Raw genomic sequence first — 27,805 nt, forward strand, 5'->3', positions numbered from 1 at the left:
CATTGGGCTCTCTGCTCAGCGGGGAGCCTGCTTCCCTCTCTCTCTACTGGCCTCTCTGCCTACTTGTGATCTGTCAAATAAATAAAATCTTTAAAAAAAAAAAAAAAAAGTAAAAAAAATTAAACCCTAAAATGAAAATAATGTATTTGATATTAGACCAATAAACAATATAGTATCCTGTTCTTAATAGTTTTTTTTGAAAGATTTATTTGACAGAGATCACAAGCAGGCAGGCAGAGAAAGGGGGGAAGCAGGCTCCCCGATGAGCAGAGAGCCCAACGAAATGTGCAATGCAGGGCTCGATCCTGGAACCCTGAGATCCCACTGAGCTACCCAGGGGCCTCTACAGGATTTTTGTTGTGGTTTTTGTTTGTTTGTTTGTTTTTTAAAGATTTTATTTATTTGAGAGAGAGAGAGCATGAAAGGGGAGGAGAGAGAGAAGTAGACTCCCCACTGAGCAGGGAGCCCAATGTGGGACTCAATCCCAGGTCTCCGGGCTCATGACCTGAGCCAAAGGCAGACACTTAACCAACTGAGCAGCCCAGGCACCCAGAATTTTGTTTTTGTTTTTTTTAAAGAGGGAGAGGGGGAAGGTGCGGAAAAGGGAATGAATCTTAAGCAGGCTCCGCACCCAGTGTTGTAGTCCAACGTGGGGCTGGCTCTCACAACCCTGAGACGTGACCTGAGCTGAAATCAAGAGTCAAATTGACAGAGTTAACCAGGCGTCCCATAACCTGTTTTTAAATTAAGTTACTTACACGGGTGCACTGATAATCCAACTCACTGTGCTGAACTTCGGGAAATGGTTCTGACTTTACATATACAAATACTCATATATATCACAATTTATCTAAAAATCTAAAAGAACACAAATGGCTGTAAAAAAAATCATACTTACACACTTTAAAAAATCAAGTTTCAAACATATATCAGCGATAAAAGAAAATATGGGAGCCAGTGAATAAAGACTAATAAGTATTAAATGAGGAAAGAATGACCACTTCACATCTTAACAGACACTCCAAACTCCGGGATGGAGATCTCTATTTCGTATTTATTACTACTCATACATCATAATTAAGGAATACGGCAGTCAGGCATACCAGAAGTGGTAGCTAGAAATGGAGCTATTTTACTAGTTAAAAGGTTCCAGAGGGAGGCAGATAAACAGTTAAAAAGCAAATCAGAAAGTGGGGCCTAACTTAGCAAATGACTGTATCAGAAAAATTAGAAGTCTCTTACAAATGAACCATCAGCAACCAGATGCAAACAGAAAGAAAACTAAAAGCCTAGAAGTAAGTACACAGAGTTCATATAGGAAGCAAAATTAAAATCAAAATTGGAAAGAAAAAAAAAGGAGTACAGAAAAAGTTAGCAGCTAGAACCACCACTAGCTGGCCAAGAGTCAAAGCCCTTCAAACTAGCTTCTCAAGGCCAGGATGACATTTTATCTTTCCTTTCAGGAATACCGTAAAATTGTTGCCCTGTGTTTGTTGAATGAATAAGCCACAGAATAGTCTTGGGGTTATTTCATTTGTAAAAGAATTATCAGGTATGGTTAACTGTGAATGTTCGAAGAAAGCATTTACAGAACTTTCCCAGGGTGCCTAAACTGACTTCTTCCCAGATCTGGACACAGAGGAACAAGATCACAATCACTAAAAGAAAACTCAAGATACTTATCTGTAAGGAGATTAAGTACCGCATCCTATTCTGTCACAATTACCAAAATTTTAAAAATAAAGCAGAGTACAATGCAAACAGCACCTGCCTTCCAAGAGCTAACATTTAAAATGAAATTCACTATAGAAGAATAACCAAAAATAGTATCATCTCGAACCCTAACACTAGAAAATTTACCCAGAAAATTAAAAATATTAATAGTTTAAGTAATTTTGCCATCAAAGAACTTTTAACAATTCAATAACCAAACCCACCTCTTACTGGTTATATACAAAATATTAACTTATCTGCGTAAGTAGCACAAAGTTATAGCTATATTCAACAGAACTGTATCCCCCTTCCATACAGCACCAAGATTCTTTCATTTCAATGCTATCTTCTGACCATTATTAATTTCCTCAACCCAGTAACTATGGACAGAGGAGACCTGTGTTTCTGATTATTGGATTTCACGGAATAAAAATTATCTCCATCCTAAGAGGCAGAAAAAGAGGACCAGAAGATGCAGGCTATTTTTAAAAACTGAACAAAGCATTGAGAAGCTCATGGACAGAAAGCCACATGGCACTCATCTGAGTTTCCTTAGAAGCTTCCGAAAGCACAATTGTTGTATATATGTATCTCAAACATAATCAATAGAAGATCTTATAGTGGGGAAAAAACACAATGTTTTACTTACTGCAGTGAAAATAGTTTGTGCCTCAATACATGCTTTAGACTTAAAATCTGATTTTTTGGTAAATTCTAGGCAAATAGTTACAGAATGTGTTTACTTTTTCTTAGCCTCCTAGCACAAAGAGCTTGAGGCAGGGTAATAACTGAATAACAGCACTATACAAAAGAAAGGAGACTAACTTTTAAAAAGTTGAATGTCTGTATGAACACAGTATAAAAATTACACTAATAAAATCCTGGAGAATACGGAAAACAACATTTTAAATGCTAACAACAAAAACCCAAAAGAATTTTCTGATCACAGGTCATTTTTTTAGCTTGTAAACGATCTCAAAACCATACTAAGCTTTTAAATTCATAACTTATCAGTAAGAATCACATTTGAACTCCTTATAAAAATAAATTTAAACCTAAGAATCTCAAATGGAGTCAAATAAATTGAAGACTTTACTTGAAAAGGTGATAAAGTTCTTTTCTTGGAAAAATGTCCTGTATTTCTCTCATCGTTAACAAAGCATTTAGTAAGTTATATTCATAAACACATTCTCTTATAAGCCATTGGTATCCATTTTAAGATGCTCAGCTCAATACCTTATTTCTAGAGTGACCTGTTTATTAAGTGAATTGACAGAAATAAAATATTTTGATGACACAACCATACAGGGAAATATCACTGCAACCTACTATTTTACAGAGAGCTATTAAGTATATGTGGAAGTTTCATCAAAAAAGCTACTCACCACCATCCCTCTCTCTAACTCTGTGAATATGCACATTTTTGGCCTTACTGTGACCTGTGCTGTCACTATATTTGTTTTCAGGACTATCAGATCTCCGCAACATTTTATTTGGTGGTGAAGGATCTGCGGCGTCTCGCATTTTTTCATGTCTGTGATCACCGCTACTGGGGTGACTCTTCGATGAATACTTAAGTGCCTGTAAAACATCACCCCCCCACAAAAAGAGAGAAAAAAAAGAAACTTTAAACTTCTTAGATGACTTTATCATAGAAATTGGCATATTAACTTCAGTTTATGAACTTTTACCAATAAAATTAAAATTTCTACTTCTAATTCTGCCTTTAAGTTATTCAGACACCTAAGTATCTAAGACGAAGTCTAAGACTTCCTGAATCAATCAGGTCAAAAAAATTTTTTTTCATTATTTTTTTTAACTACAAAAAAATAAAAAAATAAAAAAATAAAACACCTTGGTACATTAATTCCTTAATAAATTTTTCTAGGAATAACAAAGTTTAATCCAAAGTAGAAACTAGTGTACTAGTTTCATCTTGAGTACTAATGTAACCTTGTGTTCTACAACTGATACACACAGATACAAGTATACATTAAGAATAAGCATGTTTCTACAAACCTAAGCCCCCCCCCCCCAAAAAAAAGCAACCATCAGTTTCACCAATTTTTGATCCAAAAAAACCCCTTTCACATCTAACTTACCTACTCTTGCACAGGTAATGAAAATAATTTCGAGGTATAAAAATATTGGTGGATATCTCTAACATAATTTAATGGAACTTCCTTACAATGGTTTAGTTTGATTCTAATACACATTTAAGACAACCATAATAAACCAGTGTTAATTAGTAGGTTCCAGAAAAGTAGATTCAACAGGGTTTAATCTTCTGGCTATGCAAACATAATGAACAATGTTTTACACATCAAAGGACCTACGATTTTTAAGTTGAGCTTTAAGAACTCATGCTAACCGGTAACTTAACTATCAGCTTAGAAATTCCTTTAATTCCTTTAAGGTGTAGAAAGTGGAGAGTGTTATTTCTGGCGACATCTGATAGTTCCCAACCATTTATGATATTTCCACCTCAGAACAAGGCCCACTTTTATCCCAACTTTACATGCAGAAACCGCAGTAACAAAAAAGAACCTACCTACCTAGAACCATCTATGCTAGAATGAATTATCCATAAAAAGACTTCTAACCATGGAACGAATTATCCAAGTATTCAAAGATCTCAATTCTCACAAAGAGAAAAGCTCTTTCACTAGTAACTCAACTATTTGCACCAAAAACAATTAAAATGGGGAAGGGATAGTTTAGGAGACTCATTTAAGAGTTGAAAATCAATTAGTTATTTCTTCTCAAGCTTTCCATCTAACTTAAGTAACGTTACGTTAACTTTTAGTTCCCAAATACAATAAATATGGCTCAGAAATCACCTATCATCTCATCTCTTCGATTCCTTCACACCGAAATGATCGAGTTAGGTCCTTCCTGGCTAGATTTTTTTTTTTCTTTAAAAAATATAAAATAAAAACAATAAGCCCTGAACTTCCTCCAGTCACCTGTCAAAATATGCCACTAAACGTTGCTGGAGAGCGCTAACAGAACCAAACACAAAATTTTAAGGGGACCCGCGGTGCTAGTTTCAGATTTGTTGCACCGAAGGGCCTGTAGCGACTTCTGAAGCCTGCGCTCGAGTAGCAGTTCCTCCCTTCCCCCTCCGTCCCCCCACCCACCCCTCCAGCCCTCCACCCCGGCCTCGGCTGGTACCTGGTAAGGCTGCGAGTCCCCCCTCCGGTCGTGACAGCTGAAAAACAGGAAGAGAGAACGCGATATGAGACACCTCGGTGGGGGGTGGGGGGGTAGGAAGAAAACGGGTTCCCCCCCCTCCCCCGAGCCCCTCCCCGCGGGAGACCTACCAAACCTACCGGCAACGAGCCCACACACACACACACACACACACACACCCCGCACACACACAGCCGGCTGAAAGACGGGAACCAGGGCGAAACGCCGAGAACCCGGCCGTCTGCTGCCTCCACACTCACTCCGTCCTCGCCTGCTCGCGCGGCTGCTCCTCCTCCCAGCCCGATCCGGATCAGGGTTAACAACAAAAATGGCGGCTCAGCCAGCACCAGATAAGGAGGAACAGCCCCCCCTCCCCGCGCCGCCGCCGCCGCCACCGCCCCCCGCCCGCGCTGCGGCCCGGCCCGAAACGAAAAGACAATTTACCCATCACTGAGTCTCTGCTGTTTCCTCGCATACATTACCATCAATGCCCGGCCTGTGAGTGTGTGTCGGGGGAGGGGGAGAGCGGCCGCGAGAGGCGGGCGGGCGGGCGCGCAGGCGGCGGGCGGGCGGCAGCACCGGCACCAGGGCCCGACGCGCCCTCGGCGACTCTCAGCACCTCCCCGTTACTGGCGCCGGCGTTCCCGGGCCATCTCCCTCCGCCGACACCACGCTCACTCTCAGCCCAGGCAGCCGCGCCAACTACACGGCGGCAGCGGCGAACGGGGGGAGGGGGGGCAAGAAGACGCGTCCGGCTCTGCCCCGCGGAGAGCTACTGCCTCCTCCGCCTTCTCTTCCTCCTGCTCCTCCGCCTCCTCCCCTCCTCCCCCCGTCGCCGCCGCTGCCTGGTCCTTCGCCGCCGCCTCCTGCCGCCGCCGCCGCCGCCGCTGGTGCCGCCGCTGCCGCTCCACCAACTACATCCGGGCAACTCGGACGCCGCGGCCTTCGGAAAACCTCGGCAGTTTCCGCCGCGCCCCTCCTCTCCCACCCTCTGCCTTCCTCCCCGCCCCGCGCGGCTCCGGAACGCCGCCTTCGGCAAACCTCGGCTCGGCCCGGCCTTCCTCTTCCTCTGAGGCCTGGCTCGCCTCCTCGCGACCCGTCAGCTCTTTCCGGTTGTCGCTTCTTTTCCTCACGCCCAAGTCCGGCCGCTGCCCTTCCAGTTTAGGGATAGTCCCGCTCGGGGACCTGCTCGAGGCTGGTCCCGGGGGCTCCGGGGTGCGCGGGGTGGGAGCCGCCTTCGGGAGGAGGACGGTGGGGCGCGAGAGGAGCCATCGCTGACTAAATAAAGGCGGCTGCGGCTGCTGCGCGTGCGCCCGGAGGCGCGGGGGTGGGAGGGTGCCCTTGGGTGAGCTCTCCGGCCGCCCGCCCCCGCCCCTCGGGGCTCCGGCGGGGTGGTCGGAAACCCCGGGTGAGGCGGCTGGCGGGCGGGTACCGAGGCGCTTCCTCGGCCGGCAGCGACGGCAGCTGCGCTCGGAGAGGTGGGGAGCGCGCCGCTGCTCCGTGCGGCCCGCTCCCGGCAGCCGGAGCCCGGGCCTGGGCACTTGGCTCAGACCGGCGGCCGGCCTTCGGGGGGCCGGGGCCGCCTGGAGCTCGCCCGTTAGGAGTAAGTCTTACCCCCAGAAGCGTGCGGGAGGGCGAGCTTGCCGAGCGAGGAAAGACGCCGCAGATAAGGGGGGGCCTACCGAATGCGGGAAGGCCGCGCGCGGCGTGAGGCGGGAGCGCCGCTCCGGGCGGTGAATGGAAAGCGAGGCCGACCGCGAGCGGGAATGGGTTACTGGGGGAAGGTGGTGAAGCGCCTCATCCTTGTTTCCTGTTTTCCGCCCGCCCCCGCCCCCACCCCCCGCTGTGTCCTCCCCACCCTCTCCTTTATTTCCCATTTTTCTCTTCTAGTTCCTCCAACTCGCCGAAGCCTTTTGGTGAAAGAGCGCTCATTGCGTCGGAGGTTCTGCATGTGAATAAAGGCACCGGGGGTGCGACGCGGAGCTGCGACGAGTTGGATTTTATAGACCGCGGCGGGCACAGTACGGGCGTTGGCATATTGGAAAGGGGGAAAGTCAAGTATATCGCCCCAAATTAAGCTTTACTGGAAGGGTGGCGGTGGATACTCGGGTGGGATTTCCCCCCCGGCTCTAAATTCCTTATACGGCAGCACTAATTTAACGAAAAGATTGTAATAAAGTAAATACATTTTTGCATAGAAGAAAAAGGTAAAAGAGGAAACAAGCCAGAAGAGAGAAGATCCCACCAAACACCAGTATCAAAAAAGGAACCGACTGATTTGGTATCCCACAAGTTAACGTTACTGCTGGGCCTAATGAAGAGAAGGTATGATGTGGGGAAGAGGCCCTGAAATCACAATTGACAGAAATGTTTACGTAGCCTAGTTTGTCACATCCACCTGCCAGATGTTAGGATAATTGACTGCTGTTTTCGAGAACCAGTGAAAGCCTACTTAATGCCCCCATGAGCTATCGGTAATTAAAAAGACTGCCAATGACTGAAATGGGGAAAAAATGAAAAACCTAGAATCCTATGTGCAATTTCTTTTTTATTTAAGATTTTATTTCTTTTGGAGAGAGCATGGGGGAGGGGAGGAAGGAGCCGAGGGGAAGGAAGATGGAGGAAAGACTCTTCCAGCATATTCCTGCGGATGGGAGCCCCACCCAGGGCTGGATACCATGACCCTGAGATCACTGAGCTGAAACCAAGAGTTGAACTCCGAGGGGCTGAACCGTCCAGCCACCCCTTAGGGTGCAATTTCTAACGCTTTTGTAACACATAGAAGACAAGATAGCAGCTTTGCAGAGTACACAAAGTAGTACATACATTTTATATAGAAACTTCTTGAAAACTGGCAGCAAAATTATTACTAATTTCTTGATGGTAATGGTGTGCTGAAATTTTGATATATAAGGTTTTTTTTTTTAATTTGACACAGAGGACAAGCAGGCGGAGCAGCAGGCAGAGGGAGAAGCAGACAACGCCCAACCCCCTCCCCCAGAACAGGGAGCCAGATGTGGGGGATCAATCCCAAGACCTTGGGATCACTACCAAAGCCCAAGGCAGAGAGAGGTTCAACCTACTGAGCCAGCCAGGTGCCCCTGATATTTTACACTTGATCAAAAGCAGCAAATGAGGAAACTGTAGGAGGCAATATAGTCTTCATTATTTATAGATCCTATATTTGCAAATTTTGTAATCACCAGTATGCATAGCAGTCATGGATATGCACAGAGTGGCGAAAAATGTAGCATTCCCAGCTGAGTTTAACAAGACAACACTGGTTAATTCTGCTCTCCTACTGTAAATAAATGTACTTTTCACAATATATATACTTTCAGGGTTTTTGCACTTTCCATGCTTATCGGTGGTTTTGCTTTTCTAAATGGCCCTCCAAGCATGGTGCTGAAGTGCTGTCTAGTAATCAATCCGAAACAAAGGATGCGTTATGCCTGGTGGAGAAAATACGTGTTCTAGATGAACTTTCAGGCTTATCATTAGTGCGCTTGGCCATGATGAGTTCAGTGTTAAGGAATCAACAATATATATAAAATAAGCCATCTAAGTAAAAACACATGGATGGAAATGTGACCTAAGTCTTTCAGGAACCTAACCCTGTTTTCCCTAGGAGCAGATCAGTATTCACAGTGACTTAACAGAACTACCTCAAATAAGAACTGTGTACTAAAGGACCTATCCAAATGTTATGCCCATTTTTTTAAAATGGCCTATTTTAGATTCCATTATCCATTGTTATAAATTCTTTACAAATACCTTCATCCTTCCCTTCTTTTTTCCTCCATTTTACCTGTCTAAACCACAATCCTGGTTAATCCACTGTGTGCCGGCAGTGGAACTTGGCTGGAGAAAAACAGCCCTCCGAACTCTGGAAGGGCTCCTTATGTTCCTCACACACCCCCCCACCCAGTCTAATTTCCTTAATCCATTTACCCAACTCTCTTAAATGGCTATGTGATACTTTTAAACTAAGAAAACCTCCCACTCCCCTTTCTGAATAAGGCATTATCTTGCTTCTTATCTCTCTAGGGAAATAGGAAAAAAAAATCAATAACAGCTCCCTTTTCACCATTGCACCTTACCAACCTTTCTATATCTGAATACGGTGCTACATTCCTAACTATGGGTAAACTGTCAAAATTCCTATATTCAAAGTTGCCACCTTTTCCTTGAGTTCCATTTTACTCTTGGAATTGTATGATTTCCTTACAAATATTTTTCCTCTCAACTGGGTCACTTCTGTCACTTATAAACATGTCTTAATAGCCACCATCATTTAAAAAAAAAAAAAAAAAAAAAACTTGACCTGTATCACCCTCCAAATACTTCCCCCTTCCCCGCTTTGATTTGCTCTTCCGTACAAACTTCTCCACTTCTGCTACTGTCTCTTAAGTCCACAAATCAGACTTGGCCTCCATATTCCACTGTTAAACTGTTCAATATCAACAGCAACCTCCATGCGCTCAAATCCAATTTTTATTTCTTCATCTTCATATCCTTTAACCTGTCCGCAGCATTTGACATAGCTGATGAATTACTTTCTTCCTGAAGCTCCTTATCTGGCCTGCCAGGATTCCATTCTCTCTCTTCTCTTCCCTCCTAAATGATTGTTGCTTAGCCCTGTTGCCGGTTCCTCCTAATTTTCTAGCCTCAAAATGCTAGCTAGAGTGCCCCAAGATTCAAATCAGGATCAGACTGCTTCTCTCTCTCTCCTTCACTAGGCAATCCTACCCATGTCTCTGGCTAAAGGAAACTCATATTTGAATCTCCAGCTTGTAACTTTCCCCTAAACACTGGGCTCACAATCAACTGCCTACTCTACAGCACCGCTCAAATGTCCAGGTACCGCAGACTTAATACGCCCACAATCAAACTCTTCATTCCCACTGCCCCCAAATAAATTCTGATTAAGTCTTCCCTGTTTCATGAAATGGCAACTCCATTCTTCCAGTTGAGATTAGAGACTTTAGAGTCCTTGATTATTTCATACCTCATCCTCTCCATCAGCAAATGCCACCAGTGTTATCTTCAAGATAGGCTCAGAGTCTGATCTTTGTTCACTACCTCCATCATATTCACTCTGGTCCAAGTCGCCATCTTATTCCTAGGTAGTAGTAAAGGCCTCCTAACTCATCAACTTCTATACGTGCTTTCACAGGGTTTACTAGATTATACAGCTGTCAGAGTGCTCTCTTAAAAGTATTATTTCTGTCTTACGACCCACCAATGGTAGGGTTCCTGGGTGGCTCAGTCAGTTAAGTAGCTGCCTTCAGCTCAGGTCATGATCCCAGGGTTCTGGGGATGGAGTCCCGGCATGGAGTCCCAGGATGGGCTTCCTGCTCTGCAGAGAGCCTGCTTCTCCCTCTCCCTGCCGCTCTGCCTACTTGTGCTCTCTCTCTCTATCTAATAAATAAATAAAATCTTATTAAGAAAAAAAAAAAAAAAAAAAAAACCCAAACCCCACCAATGGTATCCCATCTCAGAATAAAAGCCAAAGTTCTTACCATGGTCTGTAATGAACTACCCCCATCCACATTATCTCTGGTCTCATATCCGGTGACTTTTTCACTCGCTCAGTCTCCCCCGCCCCCACCACTCTCTTTCCTTTTTCTCCAATATAACAAGCATGTCTGAGGAGCTTTGTGCTACTATCCTGTCTGGAATGATCTTCCCCTTTGATCCTACTTGGTTCACAGTATATTATTTTAGGTCTGTACTTAAATCTCACCTTTTCAGAAAGGTCTTTCCTCTGAGAACTCTGTATAAATGTACCCCACTACTATCTTTCTCTCACCCTGCTCTTATTTTTCTTTCACTATTTGCCATATAATATGTATTTAATTTATTTGTTGTGTCTCACTAAAATGACATCTCTGTGACATCAGATAAACATTTGTTGAGTGAAAGGATATTTGCCTACAAAATTACAAAGGAATTAGCAAAATATCTTTCATCGTTAAGAGGAAATGACCTGTTTTAAGTCCAGTCCTACCGTCATAAATAGGTCAAAGCTGTCCTCTTCCCAGTACAGATAAAATACTGTATTAGATAGCATTTGAAAATTTATATAAACTTGCATATATAGCAAATCTTAGATTGTTTTCATTCCTCTCTGCTGAGAGATTACAAGTTTTTAAGTGTGCAGAAGACCCATATATTTCAACGAAGAGATTAACACCTAACCAATAGAGGGGGAGAACTATCAGCCCATGTAGGCTGTAGGTGACCATGATCTTAATATGATCTTATTCATAGAGAATCAAAAAGTGAAGTTCTCAAGCTTTTGGTTGTAAAAGGAGCCAGGTGATGTTTTTCTAGAATTTCTAAAGGATCACAAAATAAGAATGTATTCTCTGAAATTTTTACTTACTCTTTTCTTTCTTTATTTATCAGAGAAGGAGAGAGAGAGCATACAAAAGCAGGGGAGCTGCAAGTGGAAGGAGCAGGTTCCCTGCCAAATAAGGAACATGATGTGGGGAGTCAATCCCAGGACTCTGGGGTCATGATTGGAGCTAAAGACAGATGCTTAACCAGGTGAGCCACCCAGGGATCTCTACCTAAACTCATTTCTGTTTCCTCTGTCCTTAACTTCCTCTCAAACAGGATAGTATAGTGGTTAAAACCATGGCTTTTAGAATCAAAATGACATAAAGTAGAGCTCTGGCTACGTTATTGACTGACTAGCAGTGTGATTTTGGGCAACATACAGAAATTTCGGAGATAATGCGTCCTAATCTCTAAAATTGGCTCGATAGGGTATAGGGCTATTTGTCAGAAGTAAATGAAATCACTTAAATGTGCAGCACCTGGCACCTGGTGACTGTCATTCATTCATTCAAAACAACATTATTGACCTGTGTATCATGTCTCGGCAATACAGCAAATTCACTTGGTTTCTGCTTCTATGGAGTTCATATATTTTTAAAAGATTTTGTTTATTTGACAGACAGAGATCACCAGTAGGCAGAGAGGCAGAGATGGGAGGGGAGCATGCGTGGGATTGAGCAGGTGTGGCTCAATCCCAGGATCATGGGATCATGACCCAAGCTGAAGGCAGAGGCTTAACCCACTGAGCCACCCAGGCGCCCTTGGTTTTTATATTTTAATATATAACTAAAAGGAGACCAATTTGAGTTCTGAGTTGTGATGTGAGGTTTTCCTTCAAGGATGTGATAAAATAGGAAAACTGCCACAAAAATTACTATTTAGAAAAGAGGAGTAGAATTTTCCAGGACAGCACTATATCAGTATATATGTATCTTTTTAAGCAGAGATAATAATGTAAAGATGAACAGATCCACAGTTCCTTATTTACTCAGGTAGAGGCAGTAGAGATAAGCTCTGGATGTGTACAAACTGGCCACTTTTTAAAGTCCTTCCAACTGTTAGTAAGGTACAGCCAATACTGAGAACTATACCCTAACCCCTTTGCCTGTGTCTAGCAAAACTTCAGCCTGAATTAACCTAATTTTTTACTTTCTCAGTGCCTGTGAGCAACCGCACACTGCTGAAGACTATTGGACAATACAATAGATTGATTCAACTAAAATCTCATGATCACCGAAATCAAATGAATTCCCAGTACATCTAGGCAATCTTTTATTTCTCTCTTCAACTCTCTCACCACTTCAGTTTCCCTCAATTTACTACCTCCCCTCTACCTCAGCAGATAACATCACTACTTTCCTTCCAAACTGAAGCCACCAAAGGGAAATTTCTTCCTGCTTCCAAATTTGCAAATCTACCTATAGTCATCCTTCTCCCTACTTACTCAACAATGTATTGAGTACCCACCATGTGCCAGGGATACATCAATGAACCATATAAAGAAACCAGAGAACCAGGATCCCTCTGGCCTTTGAGTTTATATTTTAGTGGGGAAAGACAGGAATAAAATAAGTGATAGGAAGACTCAGAAAGTAGCAAGGACTATGAAGAAAAATGGAAGGTTATAGGAAGGAGATGATTAAAGAGTACTGTTTTAAATGGAGTAGTCACTGAGCAGATGACATTTGAGCAAACACTTGAAGGTAGTGAGAGAGCAAGCTGTATGGGTGTTTGGAGAGGCGTACTCCTCCTGGCAAAGGGAACAGCAAGAACAAATGTCTAGAGGCATGAGCCTGGTGTGTAAAAATAATAAGGAAAGCTGTGGGGTGAAATGTGACGGCAGGGGGAGAGTTTTAGGAAATGAGATCAAATAGGTTGAAGAAGGGGATGACAGGGTAGATTGTGAAGGATTTAATAAGCCATTATAGGAAGTTTGGCTTTCATTGTGGGTGAGATGAGAAGCCTTAGGAGAGTTAAAACCAGAAAAGTGATGCTGGCTACTGTGTTAAGAATAGTCTATATGGTAAGGAAGGAAGCAGGGAAACTACCTAGGATGCTATTGCATTGTCCTAAGGTCACTGTTTCAAAATAGGAGTTACGCTTCCTCTCTAAGGCCATTTCCTTTGCATGTACTTTCCTTCCACCTCTTGAGTTACTTTACACTAACAAGTATCCCTTTCTTTGTATACTTAAACTCTTCCTTTTATTTGGATCACATCCATTGTTTTTAAACACATCTGAATCCTGCATTAGAATAAACACTGCCCTGTCCCATTCCTCACTTCAGCCAAATTTCCAGTAAGCCTTGTCTCTGGCATCTCACTAATTTCATTGTTCATCCCTTTACTAATATTCTAGGTTACAGTCATCTGACACCTGTCCCTTTAATATCACCAAAATAGAGATTCCTAATGTAGTGGTTCTTCAAGAGATAGTGCTAATTCTCCAGGGGACATTTTGAGATATGTGGCAGTACTTTTTGGGTTTGATTGGTATACTTCTGATTATGACTTAAGGGTGAAAGGTGCTACTGGTGTTTAGTGGTCAGAAGTCAAGGATACCTAACATACTGCAATCTGTAGGACAGTCTCTCATATTTAAGAATTATCCTGCACAAAATGCCAGCGTCAGCCTGTTGAAAAGTAGTCTTGGGCACCTGGCTTGCTCAGTTGGTAGAGCATGCAACTTTTGATCTCAAAGTCATAAGTTTGAGCCCCGTGTTGGATGTAGAGATCACTTAAAAGAAAAGAAAAAAAAGACTATTTCTTGAAAAATAGTCTTGAAGTCATAAATGACTTCTGTGTACCTGTATTCACCAAACATTTTACAGTCTTTTTCCTAGAATCTTAGAATATTGGCTTTGATATCTCCTCTCTTTGCATTACATCTCTCTCTTGGCTTTTACAACACTGCACATTCCTTGTTTCCTTTCTCCCTCTGGCAGCTCCTCTCATTCCTTTTTGCAGACTCATCCTCCTCTGCTCCACTACCAAATGTTGAGGTCCTCCAAGAATCAGTCCCTGGGGGGTGACATCACTAAAAATGGCTACTCTAGAACTCCAAGGACCTATCTCTCCACATAAACAGCAAATAATTTGGCCAAAATTATCAGAATCAAGTTTATGTGAACTCTGGAAATTAGTGAAAGATTACAATAACCAGGCAAACATTTAATCAAGAACAAGGTGATTGGGTCCCAGTAGGAGAGCTTTATGTTAGTGAAACTTACCCTAGCCTCATTTCTTCATCCCCAGTTCAGTGGCAGTTTTGGACAACAGCCTACATTTCTGGTGTAGGTTCCTGGTGCCAGAGGTAGCAGAATGCATCTTCTTTTCAAAGAATTGTAAGATTTTATTTTGACTTGTCTGGTGACTCCCTGAAGGACTGGTGCAAGGGCTTGCCCTTATTTTGCCTAACTTAGAACTCTCCTGAGGCAGAAGTGACTACCCAGGAGATATTAAAGGTAAGTTTATTAGCTGCTGCCAGTTGGAGAAAGGAATGACAATTGGGGCAAACACAAAGCCTGGGAAGAAAAGCTGAAGAGTGAGATACTTTGGAGAGTAAAATCTTTGAAAAGCTCCTACATATTCCTGGGAATCTAAAAGGTTATCTGAGGCTATCTCAGTTGGTAGAGCATGTGACTCTTGATCTCAGGGTTGTTAAGTCCAAGCCCCATGCTGTGTGTAGAGATTACTTAAAAATAAAATGTTGAAAAAGGGCTACTTATATATCTAGGGTGGAGCAGATGCACAGAAAAAAACTTCAAAATTCCTAAAGTCTCACCTCTGACTAACATTCAGGCTTTGCTCAGATAGAAAGTGAAAGATAAGGCAGACTTATAAATTGCCCATTTGAATGATAAAGGCATGCCCAAACACACCTGGAAAGAGCCCTCTGACAAAACCTGGAAATTTTTTTATGGAAGTTTTTTCTTTTAGTTATAGACATTTAAGGAAATCTCTGTTGAATCACTAGCTGACCACTGAGCCAACAGAACAGACATTTCAGTGGTCACACATAAGGAAGGATACAGACTTCACAGAATCAGTTTAGAAAAATACTTAGACAACTGCAACCACAGTAAGCAGCTATAACAAACTCTAGGGAGGGAGGCAAATTTGGTTCTACCCTTCACACATTATAAAAATCAAAATGTCCACTTTTCAACACAAAATAATGAGGCAGCAAAAACAACCAACAACAACAAAAAAAAAAAAAACAAAAAACCAGTTTGGCCCATATACAGAAAAAAAAAAATTAATAGAACCTGCTCCCAAGGAAGCACAGACATTGGGCTTACTGGACAAAGATTTTCCACCAACTCCTTTATTTTTAAATTTTTTAAAAATATTTTATTTATTTTACAGAGAGAGACAACAAGAGCAGGAACACAAGCAGGGGGAGTGGAAGAGGGAGAAGCTGGCTTCCTGCTGAGCAGGGAGCCTGACGCGGGACTCAATCCCAGGACCCTGGGATCATGACCTGAGCCGAAGGCAGATGCTTAATGACTGAGCCACCCAGGTGCCCCCACCAACTCTTTTAAATATGCTGGAATAGCTAAAGGAAACCATGGACAAAGAATTAAAATCAGGACAGTATGTCTCACCAAGTAGAGAATATTGATAAAGAGATTGAAATTATAAAAAGGAAGCAAATAGAAGTTCTGGAGTTGAAAAGTACAATAAAGGAAGCTGAAAATTCACTAAAGATGAACCAGTAGATGTGCTCTGTCAGAAAAGGAATCAGTAGACATAGGTCAACTAAGACTACCAGCTGGAGGAGCAGAAAGGATAAAGAATGAAGAAAAATGAACAGAGCCTACGAGACCTGTGAGACAGCACCAGGCATATGTATATATGCAAAATAGGTATTCCAAAAGAAGAGGAAAGAAAGGGACAGTAAGAATTTTTGAAGAAATAATGGCAAAAAAATTTTTCCCAAATTTGATGAAAGACATGAATCTAGATGTCCAAGAAACTCAACAAAGTCCAAGCAGGATAAACTCAAAGAGGCACAGACCAAGGCACATTACTCAAACTGCTGAAAGTCCCATGACAAAGAGAATCCTGAAAGCAGCAAGTGAGAAGTGCACATACAATAAGGTTAACTTAATTTCTCAACCGAAACTATAGAAGCCAGGAGACAATGGAATGACATATTCAAACTGCTGAAAGAAAAATACTGTTAGTTAAGAATTCTCTTTTTTAAAAAAGATTTATTTATTTGTCAGAGAGAGGGGTTGGAGAGGGAGAGAGCACAAACTGGGGGAACAGCAGGCAGAGGGAGAAGCAGGCTCCCTGCTAAGCAAGGGGCCTGAAGTAGGACTCAATCCCAGGACCCTAGGATCATGACCTGAGCTGAAGGCAGACACTTAACTGACTGAGCCACAGAGGCATCCCTGTTAGCTAAGAATTCTGTATGCAGCAAAACTACCCTTCAAAAATGAAGAAGTTAAGACATTCTCAGATAAGCAAACACAGAGAATTCATCATTAGTAGACCTGCCTTACAAGAAATACCAAAGAGAGTTCTTTAACCTGAAGTTAGAGGACACTAGATAGTAGCTTGAATCCACATGAGGAAGCACTGTTAAAGGTAACTATGTGGGAATTAATAATTAAAAAGTTAGGGGCGCCTGGGTGGCTCGAGTTAAGGCCTCTGCTTTCAGCTCAGGTCATGATCCCAGTGTCCTGGGATCGAGCCCCATATCAGGCTCTCTGCCTGTCAGGGAGCCTGCTTCCTCCTCTCATTCTCTCTCTCTCTCTCTCTCTCTCTCTCTCTGCCTGCCTCTCTGCCTGCTTGTGATCTCTGTCAAATAGATGGATAAAATCTTAAAAAAAAAAAAAAAAAGTTAATGCATTGTTGGTTAGTAACTTCTTTTTTTCTGTATGATTTAAAATACAACTACTGGGGCACCGGGTGGCTCAGTGGGTTGAGCCTCTGTCTTTGGCTCAGGTCATGATCTCAGAATCCTGGGATCGAGCCCTGCATTGGGCTCTCTGCTCAACAGGGAGCCTGCTACCCCCACTCTCTCTGCCTGCCTCTCTACCTACTTGTGATTTCTCTCTCTGTGTCAAATAAATAAATACAATCTTTAAAAAATAAATAAATAATAAAAAAATAAAATACAACTACTAACACAGTAATTATAAATCTTTGTCCCTGGGCATATAATGTATAAAGATGTAATTTGTGATAACAAAAGAGAGAATGAGGCATAAGAGCAAAGATGTTTTATGCCCTTGAAACTAAGTTGGTTTTTACTTAAGATTATTATAGATTGCTAATTATAATCCCTAGAGCAACTATTAAGAAAATAACTAATGTAGTAAAACAAATGACAAGAAATACAAAAGACAGACTAAAAAATATCTAAAACAAAAGAAGTCAGTAGTGGAGGAATTGAGCAACATAAAAGATATACAGCATGTGAAAAAGCAAATGGCAAAGTAAGTTTTTCCTTATCACTAATCACAATATTGTAAATACATTAAATTCCAATTAACAGAGAGATTGGCAGAATGGATTTTTTTTCAATGTTCTAATTATATCCCATCTACAAGAGACTCACTTTAGAACTAAAGAACCATAGGAGTTGAAAGCGAAAAGACAGAAGAAGATATTCCAAGATAGTTCAATTGTATGTGGAACAGTCTCCAGTATAGAGTATCAGTTGGTCTATAAAACAAGTCTTAATAAATTTCAAAAGACTGAAATCACATCAAGTATTTTCTCTGGCCACAATGGTATGAAACTACAAATAGACATTTTTAAACCATGAATGTGTCAAAGAATAAATCGCAAGAGAAATTTTAATATACTCTAAGATGAATGAAAAAGAAAATACAGCGTACTGAAACATGGACTGCAGCAAAAGCAGAGCTCAGTGGGAAATTTATAGCTGTAGATGCATACATTTAATAAGAAGATCTAGAAACAATAACCTAACCTTCTACCTTAAGGAATTGAAAAAAGGAAAGCAAATGAAGCCCAAAGCAAGCAGAAGAAAGGAACTAATGAAGATAAGAGGGGAGATAAGTGAAATAGACAATAGAAAACAGAAAAAATCAATGAAAGCAAAAAGTTGGTTCCTTGAAAACATCAATGAAACTAACAAGCCTTTAAAGAGAATGAACAAGAAAGAAAGAAAATTCAAATTACTACAATCAGAAATAAAGTGGGAACATTGCTACTACTACTATCTACTTCATAGAAATAAAACGAATTGTTAACAATTATATGCCAAAAGATTAGGTGATCTAAATGAAACAAATTCCTAGAAACAAACTACTGAAACTGACTTAGAATAGACATAACGGTATAAGAGACTGAATCAGTAATCAAAAAACTTCCAAAAAAGAAAAACTGAGAACCATAAGTCTTCATTTGTGGCTTCTATCAAACATTTAAAAACACCACCACCACCACCAGTCTGGGGGGCCCAGTTGGTTTAGCGTTTGATTCTTCACTTTGGCTCAGATCATGATCTCAGGGTTGTGGGATCAAGCCCCATATGGGGCTCCATGCTGAGTGTGGAGACTTTTTGGGATTCTCTCTCATGCTCTGCCTCTTCCCCAACCCACCTCCTCTCTTCTTCTAAAACAACAACAACAAAAAAAAAAACAAAAATTCTCAAACTCTCACCCACACACAAAAAGTAAATGAAGAGGAAGCACTTCCTAATTCATTCCATCAGTTCAGCATTACCCTGATACCAAAGCCAGACAAAGACAGCACAAGAAAATAAAACTACAGACCAAGATCCCTAATAAATATGGTTACAAAGAACTCAAGAAAAAAGTTAATTCAGCAGCACAGTAAAAGGATTATCTACCATGACCAAATGGAATCCATGAACAAATTATTTCCACTAATAAACAGATTTGGTAAAATCATAAGATACAAGATCAACATAAAAAATCAGTTGTTTTTCTGTCCATTTCCAATGAATATTCCAAAAATGAAATTAACAACACAATTCCATTGACAGCATCAAAGGGAATAAAATATGAAGAAATAAATTTAAATGAGGTATAGGAGATGCACACTGAAAACTACAAAACACTGGGGTCTTTTTGTTTCATTTTGTTTTGTTTTTTGAAAACTACAAAACATTGTTGAAAGAAATATAAGAAGACCTAATGAATGAGAGGATGTGTCTGTGTTTATATATTGAAAGACTTAATATTGTTAGAATGACAATGCTCCCTAAATTGATCTACAGATTCATTGCAATACCTATCAAAATTCCAACTGCTTTTTTTTTTTTTTTGCAGAAATTGACAAGTTGACACTGGAATTAATATGGAATAACAAGAGATTCCCCCAACAGTCTTAAAAAGGAACAAATCTAGAGGACTCATTGTAGTAAATTTAAAACTTACTACAGGGGCATCTGGATGGATAAGTTAGTTAAGTTGCCACCTCTTGATTTTGGCTCAGGTCATGATCTCAGGGCTGTGAGATCAAGCCCCCGTTGGACTTCATGCTCAGTGCAGAGTCTACTTGAGATTCTCTTTCTTCTCTCCCTTTGCCCTTCCACCCGCTTATGCACTCTAACTAAATAAATAAATCTTTTTAAAAACTTACTATAAGTGTACAGTTATGAAAACACTGTGGTACTAGCAGAAAGATAGATATATAAATCAATGTAATAGAATTGAAAGCCCAGAAATAAAGCCATGCATTTATGGTCAAACTGATTTTTGATAAAGCTATTAAGACATCATTAAGGGAAGAATAGTATTTTCAATAAATACTGCGGAGAAAATTGCATATCAGCCTACAAAGGAGTGAATGTGGACCCCTACTTCACACAACAGTAACTCAAAATGAATCAAAAACCTATGTGTAATAGGAAAACTATAGAAATTTCTGTTAATATTGGGGTAAATCTTCATGACTTTGGGTTTAGCAATGGATTTTTAGATATGACATCAAAAACACAAGTGACAACATTAAAAGTAGATAAGTTGGACTTTATTAAAATTTAAAGCTTACATGTATCAGAAAACATTATAAAGAAAAAGAACCCATTGAATGTGAGAAAGTATTTGCAAGTCATGTATCTGTTGACGGTCTCTAACCCAGTAAGTCATCAATAAAAAGACAACCCAAAGTAAAAATGTGCAAGGACTTGAATAGATATTTCTCTAAGGAAGATATTCTAACGGCCAAGAAGTATATAGAAAGATGATCAATATTGTAAGCCACTAAAGAAACGCAAAGTAAATACGAATACCACTTCACACCCACTGGAGTGGTTATAATTTGAAAACAAGTATTGGCAACAATGTGGAGAAATTGGAACCTTCATAAATTGCTAGAGGGAATGTAGAATAGTGTAGCCACTGTGGAAAACAGTTTCTTAGTACCTTAAAAGTTTAAACATTGGATTACCATATGACCCAGCAATACTACTCCTAAGCAGACACTCCAGAGAACTGAAAATAAATATCTGAACTAAACTTATACATGAATGTGTATAGCCAAATAATAATCAAAAAGTAGAAACAGTCTCAATGGCCACCAACAGATGAATAGATAAACACATTGTGGTATCCATACAATGGAATTATTTAGCCATAAATCAGAATGAAGCTTCTACATGGATCTTCCTTGAAAGATGTGCTAAGTAAAAGAAGCCAGGCTCAAAAAGCCACATAGAGTATGATTCCATTCAAGTGAAAAGTCAAGAGTAGGCAAATCCATAGATGTATAAAGCAGTATTACTATTTGCCAGGGGTTAATGGGAGGCAGGACTGGGGAGTTACCCCTTAATGGATATGGGTTTTCTTTGGTAAGTGATAAAAATGTTCAAATTTAGTGGTGATGATTGCAAACATTGTGAATGAATATTGGGAGTCACTGAATTGTGCATTCAAATAGTTAAAATGGTGTATTTTATGTCATATGAATTTTATCTCAACTAAAAAAAAAAAAAATCGGTCTTTTCCTCACTATATTTTTCCTCAGTCAGTCTTATCCACTCCCATGGTTTCTGTGTATAGCTACCATCTATATACAGATGACTAATTTGTAGATCTAGCCCAGATCTTTTTTCTGAGTCCCATGTCTGAGTATCCAACTGCATATTTACCTAACACCTCCACATGTGTTCCTTAAATGTATGCTTTGAAATATACATAATTGAGTTCATTACTTGCCTTTCAAACTGGATCATCTTTGAATGTTTTCGGTGAAGACTAAACATGGCTCACACTCATTGAAGTCTCACTATGTATTAGGGCTGAAATAAGTTTTTTGTATCCATTAATTCACTTAACCTTCACAAGAACCTCATATGTTATTACTTGCTTTTTGAAATGAGAAAATTGAGAAGCAAAAATAACTTGTTGGTATCACACCCCTTCTAAGTAAGGCCAACTTTAAACAGAGGTATCCTGACTTCTCAATGATAATGCTAGACCATTTGTTATTTACATTTTTATAGAAACCAAAAAAAATCCCCTTTTTTTTTTTAAGATTTTATTTATTTACTTGAGAGAGAGGGTACACATGAGTTGGGGGGAGGGGCAAATGGAGAAACAGACTCTTCCCTGAGCAGGGAAGACCCAAGCAAGACTTGATGCCAAACACTGGGATCATGACCTGAGTCAAAGGCAGCAACTTTACCAACTGAGACACCAAGGCCCCCTGCAGAAGATCTCTTTGCCGCCTCCTTCCTTTACATGTCATATCCAATTCATTAGGGCTTGATTTGATTTCATCAGTTTCTATTAGTCCATCCAGTTCCTTTCATCTCTACTACCACCAGCCTCAACTAAACCACCATTTTTTGTCTATATAATGTCCTCCTAATTGATCTCCCCATATTCACTGAGAAAAACCTAATGAAAAAAATTATAGATATTATTTTGTATCTTAACAAGTAGGGAATTCATGCTGCCTTATGTCTATGAAGCATTTCCAAATACTAACCAAGTTTGGCCACATAGAAAACCTTAGTGAATTTCAAAAGATAGAAATCTTAAAACCTATTCTTCAGATGTCAATGCAAAAGAACTTCAAGTCAACAAAAGTTACCTTTATTTCTTGATGACTTTAACTCTGTCAGCCTCTCCAACATTCCTGCCTCAATTCTTGGTGATCTTAATGTGCATATCAATGATTTTTCTAATGCTTTGACTTTCATCTTCTTAATTACCTCTCCTTTTCATACTACCTACATCACTCCTTTGGTCATTCCTTATATAGAGCTACTTCTTATAACCAATAAACCACCACTATCTTAATTTCATGCATTCCCCTTCATGATCATCTTCTGTCTTTCCAGCTTACTCCCTCTAGATCCCTGATTCCCAATAATTCTTCACACTCATTGGAAATTCCAATATATTGATCCTATCACTGTTTCACTGCCCTTCACCTTTTTCTCCCCTTTTCACTCTGCTTTAAATTTCATGATCTATGATTGATCACTCTCTTGGACATTTCTTTAATGTTCTCTCTTAATTCATCATACTCACCTGGTAAAACTGTAACTCTGATCAGTCTTTACTTACTTAACTCTTGCTCCCACAAAGCTAACCATGACTGGAATTAAAATGCAAGTGTGTGTGGGACGCCTGGGTGGCTCAGTTGGTTGGACGACTGCCTTCGGCTCAGGTCATGATCCTGGAGTCCCGGGATCGAGTCCCGCATCGGACTCCCAGCTCCATGGGGAGTCTGCTTCTCTCTCTGACCTTCTCCTCGTTCATGCTCTCTCTCAAGTAAATAAATAAAATCTTAAAAAAAAAAATGCAAGTGTGAAGAGGTCTCGCTTTAAATTTGATGAACACAAACCTCAAGTGATCTCAAAATGCTGCCAGGCAATCAAATTATATTAGCTCTAATTTTATTCACTCTCTTTTTCATAGACAACTATTTTATACAATTCTCCTCTTCAGACATTCAGCATTTTTGGCTCTCAATCTTACCTTCTGATAACTTTTCCTATTTCCTGGAGAAAATTGAAGCAATCAGAAGAGAGATCCTACTACATCTGTCTGCCTGCCAGCATCTGAACTTGGTATACTCTGTTTTCCAGACTATTAAAATACAAAAAACTATGCATGCTCTCTATGCTCTTATCTAAAATCAGCCTTTTTGGAGTGGCTAGCTGGCTTGGTAGAACATGTGATTCTGGATCTTGGGGTTGTGATATTACTTAAAAATAAAATCTTTAAGAAAATAAAAATAAAATCAGCCTTTCTGCCTGTGTACTGGATCAAGGATTGGCAAACTACAATGTATAGGCCAAATCCTGCTATTTTTTTCCACATAACACATATGAGCCAAGAATGGTTTTTACATTTTTGTAAAGTTGCAGGTGGAGAAGAAGAATATATAACAGATACCAAGTGTGGCTGGCAAGGTCTAAAATAGTCACTATCTGGCCCCTTACAGAAAAAGTTTGCTGATTCCTATACTAGATCCTATCCTCTTAGCTACTCAATGATATTGATTCAAAAATTCTCCCTTCTCTCTCCTACATCAACAAGTTTCTGCCTCCATATTAGATTTTCTCCACCATCATTAAAGCATTCTGCTACTTCTCCCATTTTCAAAAAAGTACAAAACTCTTGACCCTACCTCACTTGCCAGTTACTGTCTCATTTCTTTGCTTCCCTTTGCAAAACACCTTCTTAAAATAATAGTCTATACTATTCCTCCCCTCCATTTCTTTTTTTTTTAATTTATTTTTTATTTTCAACATAACAGTATTCATTGTTTTTGCACTCCCCTCCATTTCTTACCTGAACCTATTTCAATCAGGCTTTCATCCCATCACCAAAACCACTCTTGTTAAAGTCACTAATATTCTCAATATGCCAATGGTTAACCTTCACTCCTAATATTAATTGACCTAACAGCAATATTTGACACAGTGGGTTACTCCTTCCTTCTTTATATACTTTCTCCACTTGATTTCCAGAATACCAAAATCTCTTTTCCTTACAGTACTGGTGTTTCCTTCACGGTTTGATGCTTCCTTCTGATCTCTTCATAGTAGAGTGTCCCAGGGTTTGGCCCTTTAAATATCTTGGTTATCATATCTAGTTTCATGGTTTTCAAAACCATCTCTTTGCTCTTAACTCCCAAATTTCTATCTTACCTTGACTTTTATCCTGATACCCAGTTTTCTATATCTAACTGCCTACAGAGTATCTCCATTTGGATATCAAATGGATATCTGAAACTTAACATAAAAAACCAATTTCCTGATATTCAACCCTAACCCTGTTCAGTTATTGTTCTCATTTCATTGTGGCTAACTCCATCCTTCATCTTGCTAAGACTAAAATCTTGAGAGTCATCCTTGATTTCCCTCTTTTAGAACACACATCCATTTTGTCAAGACATTCTGTGGGCTCTACCTTTGAAATGGAACCAGAATCTGACCACTTCTCAGTTCCTCCACTGCCCCCACTCTGATTCAAGCTACTTTATCCCTCACCTGTATTACTGCTCAGTTGCCTATTACTTGATCTCTCTGGTTAGACTCTTGCTCCCTATAGTCTATGCTGAACAGCCCGTGATGTTTCAAAATATAAATTATATTGTGTCACTCATTTGCTTAGAATTCCTCAATGGCTCCCTATTTCACTCAGGGTGAAACCTAAAGTCATAGCAGTAGCCTACAAGAGCGATATATGAATTGTCCCCTTTTATATTTTTGACCTCATCTCCAGTTCTCCACCCCTGCTTGCTTCCATGGCCACCTTGTTCTTCAGAAACTCTAGACATGCTACTACTTGAGGGCTTTTGCACAGGCTATTTACTCTGCTTTCTTCTGCTACATATCCATGAGGCTGACTCCTTCACCTCCTTTAAGTCCTTGCTCAAATTGCACCTTATTACTGGGACTTAATTTGATTAGCATATTTAAAATTGCAACCCCTCCCCCTGCATCCATGATTCCCCTTTCTCTGTTCTGCTGTTGTTTTGTTATACCTATAGCATTTATCATCTTCTGGCATGCTACATAATTTACTTAGTTTATTGTGTGCTGCTCATCTCTTGTCCACTAATATAAGCTCCATAATGTGGAAATCTGTCTCTTTTGCTCACTGATACAACCCAAGCATGTGACTCACAGATGTTGCTCAACAATGAATGAGTGAACAAATGAGTCAAAAAGATGTGACACCTTAATAGTTTTTAAAGTACTCTACTACACAATTTTTGGGTTACAGCAGAAGTCAAATTTGAGATTACAAATTGTATGCAAATTGACAACTGCGTATTTACCCTAAAGATGCAAATGTATTGATCCAAAGGGGCACATGCACCTGAATGTCTACAGCAGCAACGTCCTCAATAGCCAAACTGTGGAAAGAATCTAGATATCCATGAACAGATGAATGGATAGAGAAGATGTGTTATATATACACAATGGAATACTATGCAGCCATCAAAAGAAGTGAAATCTTGCCATTTGCAATGACGTGGATGGAATTAGAGAGTTTTATGCTGAGCAAAATAAGTCAGTCAGAGAAAGACTGTTCATATGGTCAAATGGTCTCCCTGATATGAGGAATTTGAGAGGCAAAGTTGGGGGCTTGAGAGGTAGGGAAGGAAAAAATGAAACAAGATGGGATTGGAAGGGAGACAAACCATAAGAGGCTCTTAATCTCACAAAACAAACTGAGGGTTGCTGAGGGGTATGGAGAGGGTGGTTGGGTTATGGACATTGGGGAGGGTATGTGATATGGTGAGTGCTGTGAAATGTGTAAGTCTGGCAATTCACAGACCTGTACCCCTGGGGCTAATAAGAAATTATATGTTAATAAAAATAATTAAACAAATAAACACATTGTATGCAAATTGAAAAACCAGAACATTTCATACAAAAATATATGGGATAAGAATAAGACCCAACCTCAGAGTAAAACATCATAGATTTAAAGGACTATAATGCCAAAGAGAATAATTATCACTGAGACCAGAGATCTAACTTCTAATGCTCTCTCTACCATCTCCTCCCGCATCTATCTCAGCAAGGCTCCTGGAATTTCTGTCCCAGGGTTATTACAGTAAACCAGTGGTTCTCCAGGTATAGTCATTGGACTAACAGCATCAGTATCGCCTGAAAACTTGTTAGAAAGCAAGTTTTATTTTAATAAGCCCATCAACTGATTCTGTTGCACATGATTGTTGGAGATTCTATACATTAAAATCAAGAAGCTTATTTCTTACTTTTCTCTTTCCAAGACCCACGTAGAGGAATAGAATCTACATTTGACCCAGACTTTATCTTGCTTGAGGAGACATATTTAATGGATCAAACAAGTTTAGCAAACAGTTCATCCTTCTTAGTGCAAAATTATCTTTAATTCTTGATGTATATAAATTTTGAATACCTTAACTTCTATTTTTCAAGATGAGGCAAAACAAACTTTGGTGCAGAAGAAAATTCACAATTGTCTTATAATTCACAATCTGCCTTATAGTTTTTATCCCTATTGAGGGTGATAATCACAATCTTTACAGAATAGCCTGTTTGATACATAAGTTTTAAAAGAAATAGCAAGACCTATATTGAGAACATCTTAAGAGTTTGCTGAAAGGTGTAAAAAATAATCGGACTGAATTAAAAGCTGTTTAATTTCCTGGATGGAATGAGTTAATTTGTTTGTTTGTTTTTTAATTAAACTCCAATATGGGGCTTGAACTCACAACCCTGAGATCAGAGTCTCATACTCCACTGTCTGAGCCAGCCAGGCATCCAGGATAACTTAATATTGTAAAGGAGGACAGTGCTTCCCAATTAATATATAAATGTAATGTAATTCCAATAACAATTGCAATTTGGGGGAAGTAAGGGTTGTATTTGAAAAATTCATTCTAAAATTCATGAAATAAATTCATAAATCAAAATTATGAGAAAGGAGAATAATTAAGGGGGAACTTTTTATATCATACATTAAAATTTACTATAAAGTTAAAGTAATTTAAAATGTATGTTATGGATGTTGGAAGAGACAAATACTATATGAAACAAAATAGAGAAATCCCAAAGTAGATCTACATGATTATAACAAGTTAGTGTGTTATAAAGAAGACCTCCTAAGTCAGCAGCAAATTAATGGAATATTAAAGAAATAATGTTGAAACAATTGGCTACCCATTCTGCAGAGAAGGAATAATTAGATCCCCTCTTGTACATAATACTCCAAAATAAATTCTTAGTGTATTATATATCTAAATATTAAAAATTAAAATATAAACTACAGAAACAAAATGAAAACATGAAAACCAGAAGCCAAGGGAAAAAGATTAACAAATTTTACACATACAAATTTAAGACTTCTTCATGATGAAAAATGCACCACAAATAAAGTTAAGGATAAATAAAGGATAAATTATGGATTTGGAGAAAAAATAGCAATATACACAAGAATTGAGAAATTAATATGTATACTATGTAAAGAGGTCATAAAATTAGTATAAAGACTAACAACAGGGACGCCTGGGTGGCTCAGTTGGTTAAGCAGCTGCCTTCGGCTCAGGTCATGATCCCAGCGTCCTGGGATCGAGTCCCATATCCGCCT

The 27,805-nt window shown here is 39.9% G+C and overlaps 2 protein-coding genes across 6 annotated transcripts in view; one reads left to right on the top strand and one right to left on the bottom strand.

Moving 5' to 3' along the window:
* The window catches only part of WAC (WW domain containing adaptor with coiled-coil), an 84,450-nt gene extending 77,714 nt beyond the window's left edge, over positions 1-6,736 (bottom strand). The window contains exons 1-3 of one of the 5 annotated variants that reach the window (XM_059183821.1): positions 6,588-6,736; positions 4,888-4,924; positions 3,099-3,294 (exon numbers count right to left, since the gene is read on the bottom strand). In XM_059183821.1, coding sequence (XP_059039804.1) covers positions 3,099-3,237 — 139 coding nt within the window. In that variant the 5' untranslated portion in view covers positions 3,238-3,294; positions 4,888-4,924; positions 6,588-6,736. Of the gene's footprint in view, positions 1-3,098; positions 3,312-4,886; positions 4,925-5,165; positions 5,225-5,946; positions 6,512-6,587 lie in introns of those variants that run through there. The other 4 variants (XM_059183823.1, XM_059183820.1, XM_059183819.1 and 1 more) reach the window with 4 other exon arrangements.
* LOC131839681 (serine/arginine repetitive matrix protein 3-like) lies at positions 4,952-19,837 on the top strand. The gene is made up of 6 exons (XM_059187446.1): positions 4,952-4,964; positions 5,261-6,017; positions 6,796-6,926; positions 7,104-7,230; positions 11,317-11,457; positions 19,526-19,837. Exons 1-6 carry the CDS (start codon positions 4,952-4,954, stop codon positions 19,530-19,532), a joined length of 1,176 nt encoding a protein of 391 aa, XP_059043429.1. The 3' UTR covers positions 19,533-19,837.
* The last annotated feature ends 7,968 nt before the right edge of the window (positions 19,838-27,805 follow it).

This window comes from Mustela lutreola, chromosome 8, assembly GCF_030435805.1.
Source record: "Mustela lutreola isolate mMusLut2 chromosome 8, mMusLut2.pri, whole genome shotgun sequence".
In the NCBI taxonomy this organism is placed as follows: Eukaryota; Metazoa; Chordata; class Mammalia; order Carnivora; family Mustelidae; genus Mustela; species Mustela lutreola.

Excerpts from the sequence above, each read along its gene's own strand:
- LOC131839681 (XM_059187446.1), top strand. Across the intron at positions 6,018-6,795 it reads CGACCCGTCAGCTCTTTCCG|TTCCTCCAACTCGCCGAAGC; the intron begins GTTGTCGCTTCT and ends TTTCTCTTCTAG. Across the intron at positions 7,231-11,316 it reads CTGGGCCTAATGAAGAGAAG|AGAAGGAGAGAGAGAGCATA; the intron begins GTATGATGTGGG and ends TTTATTTATCAG.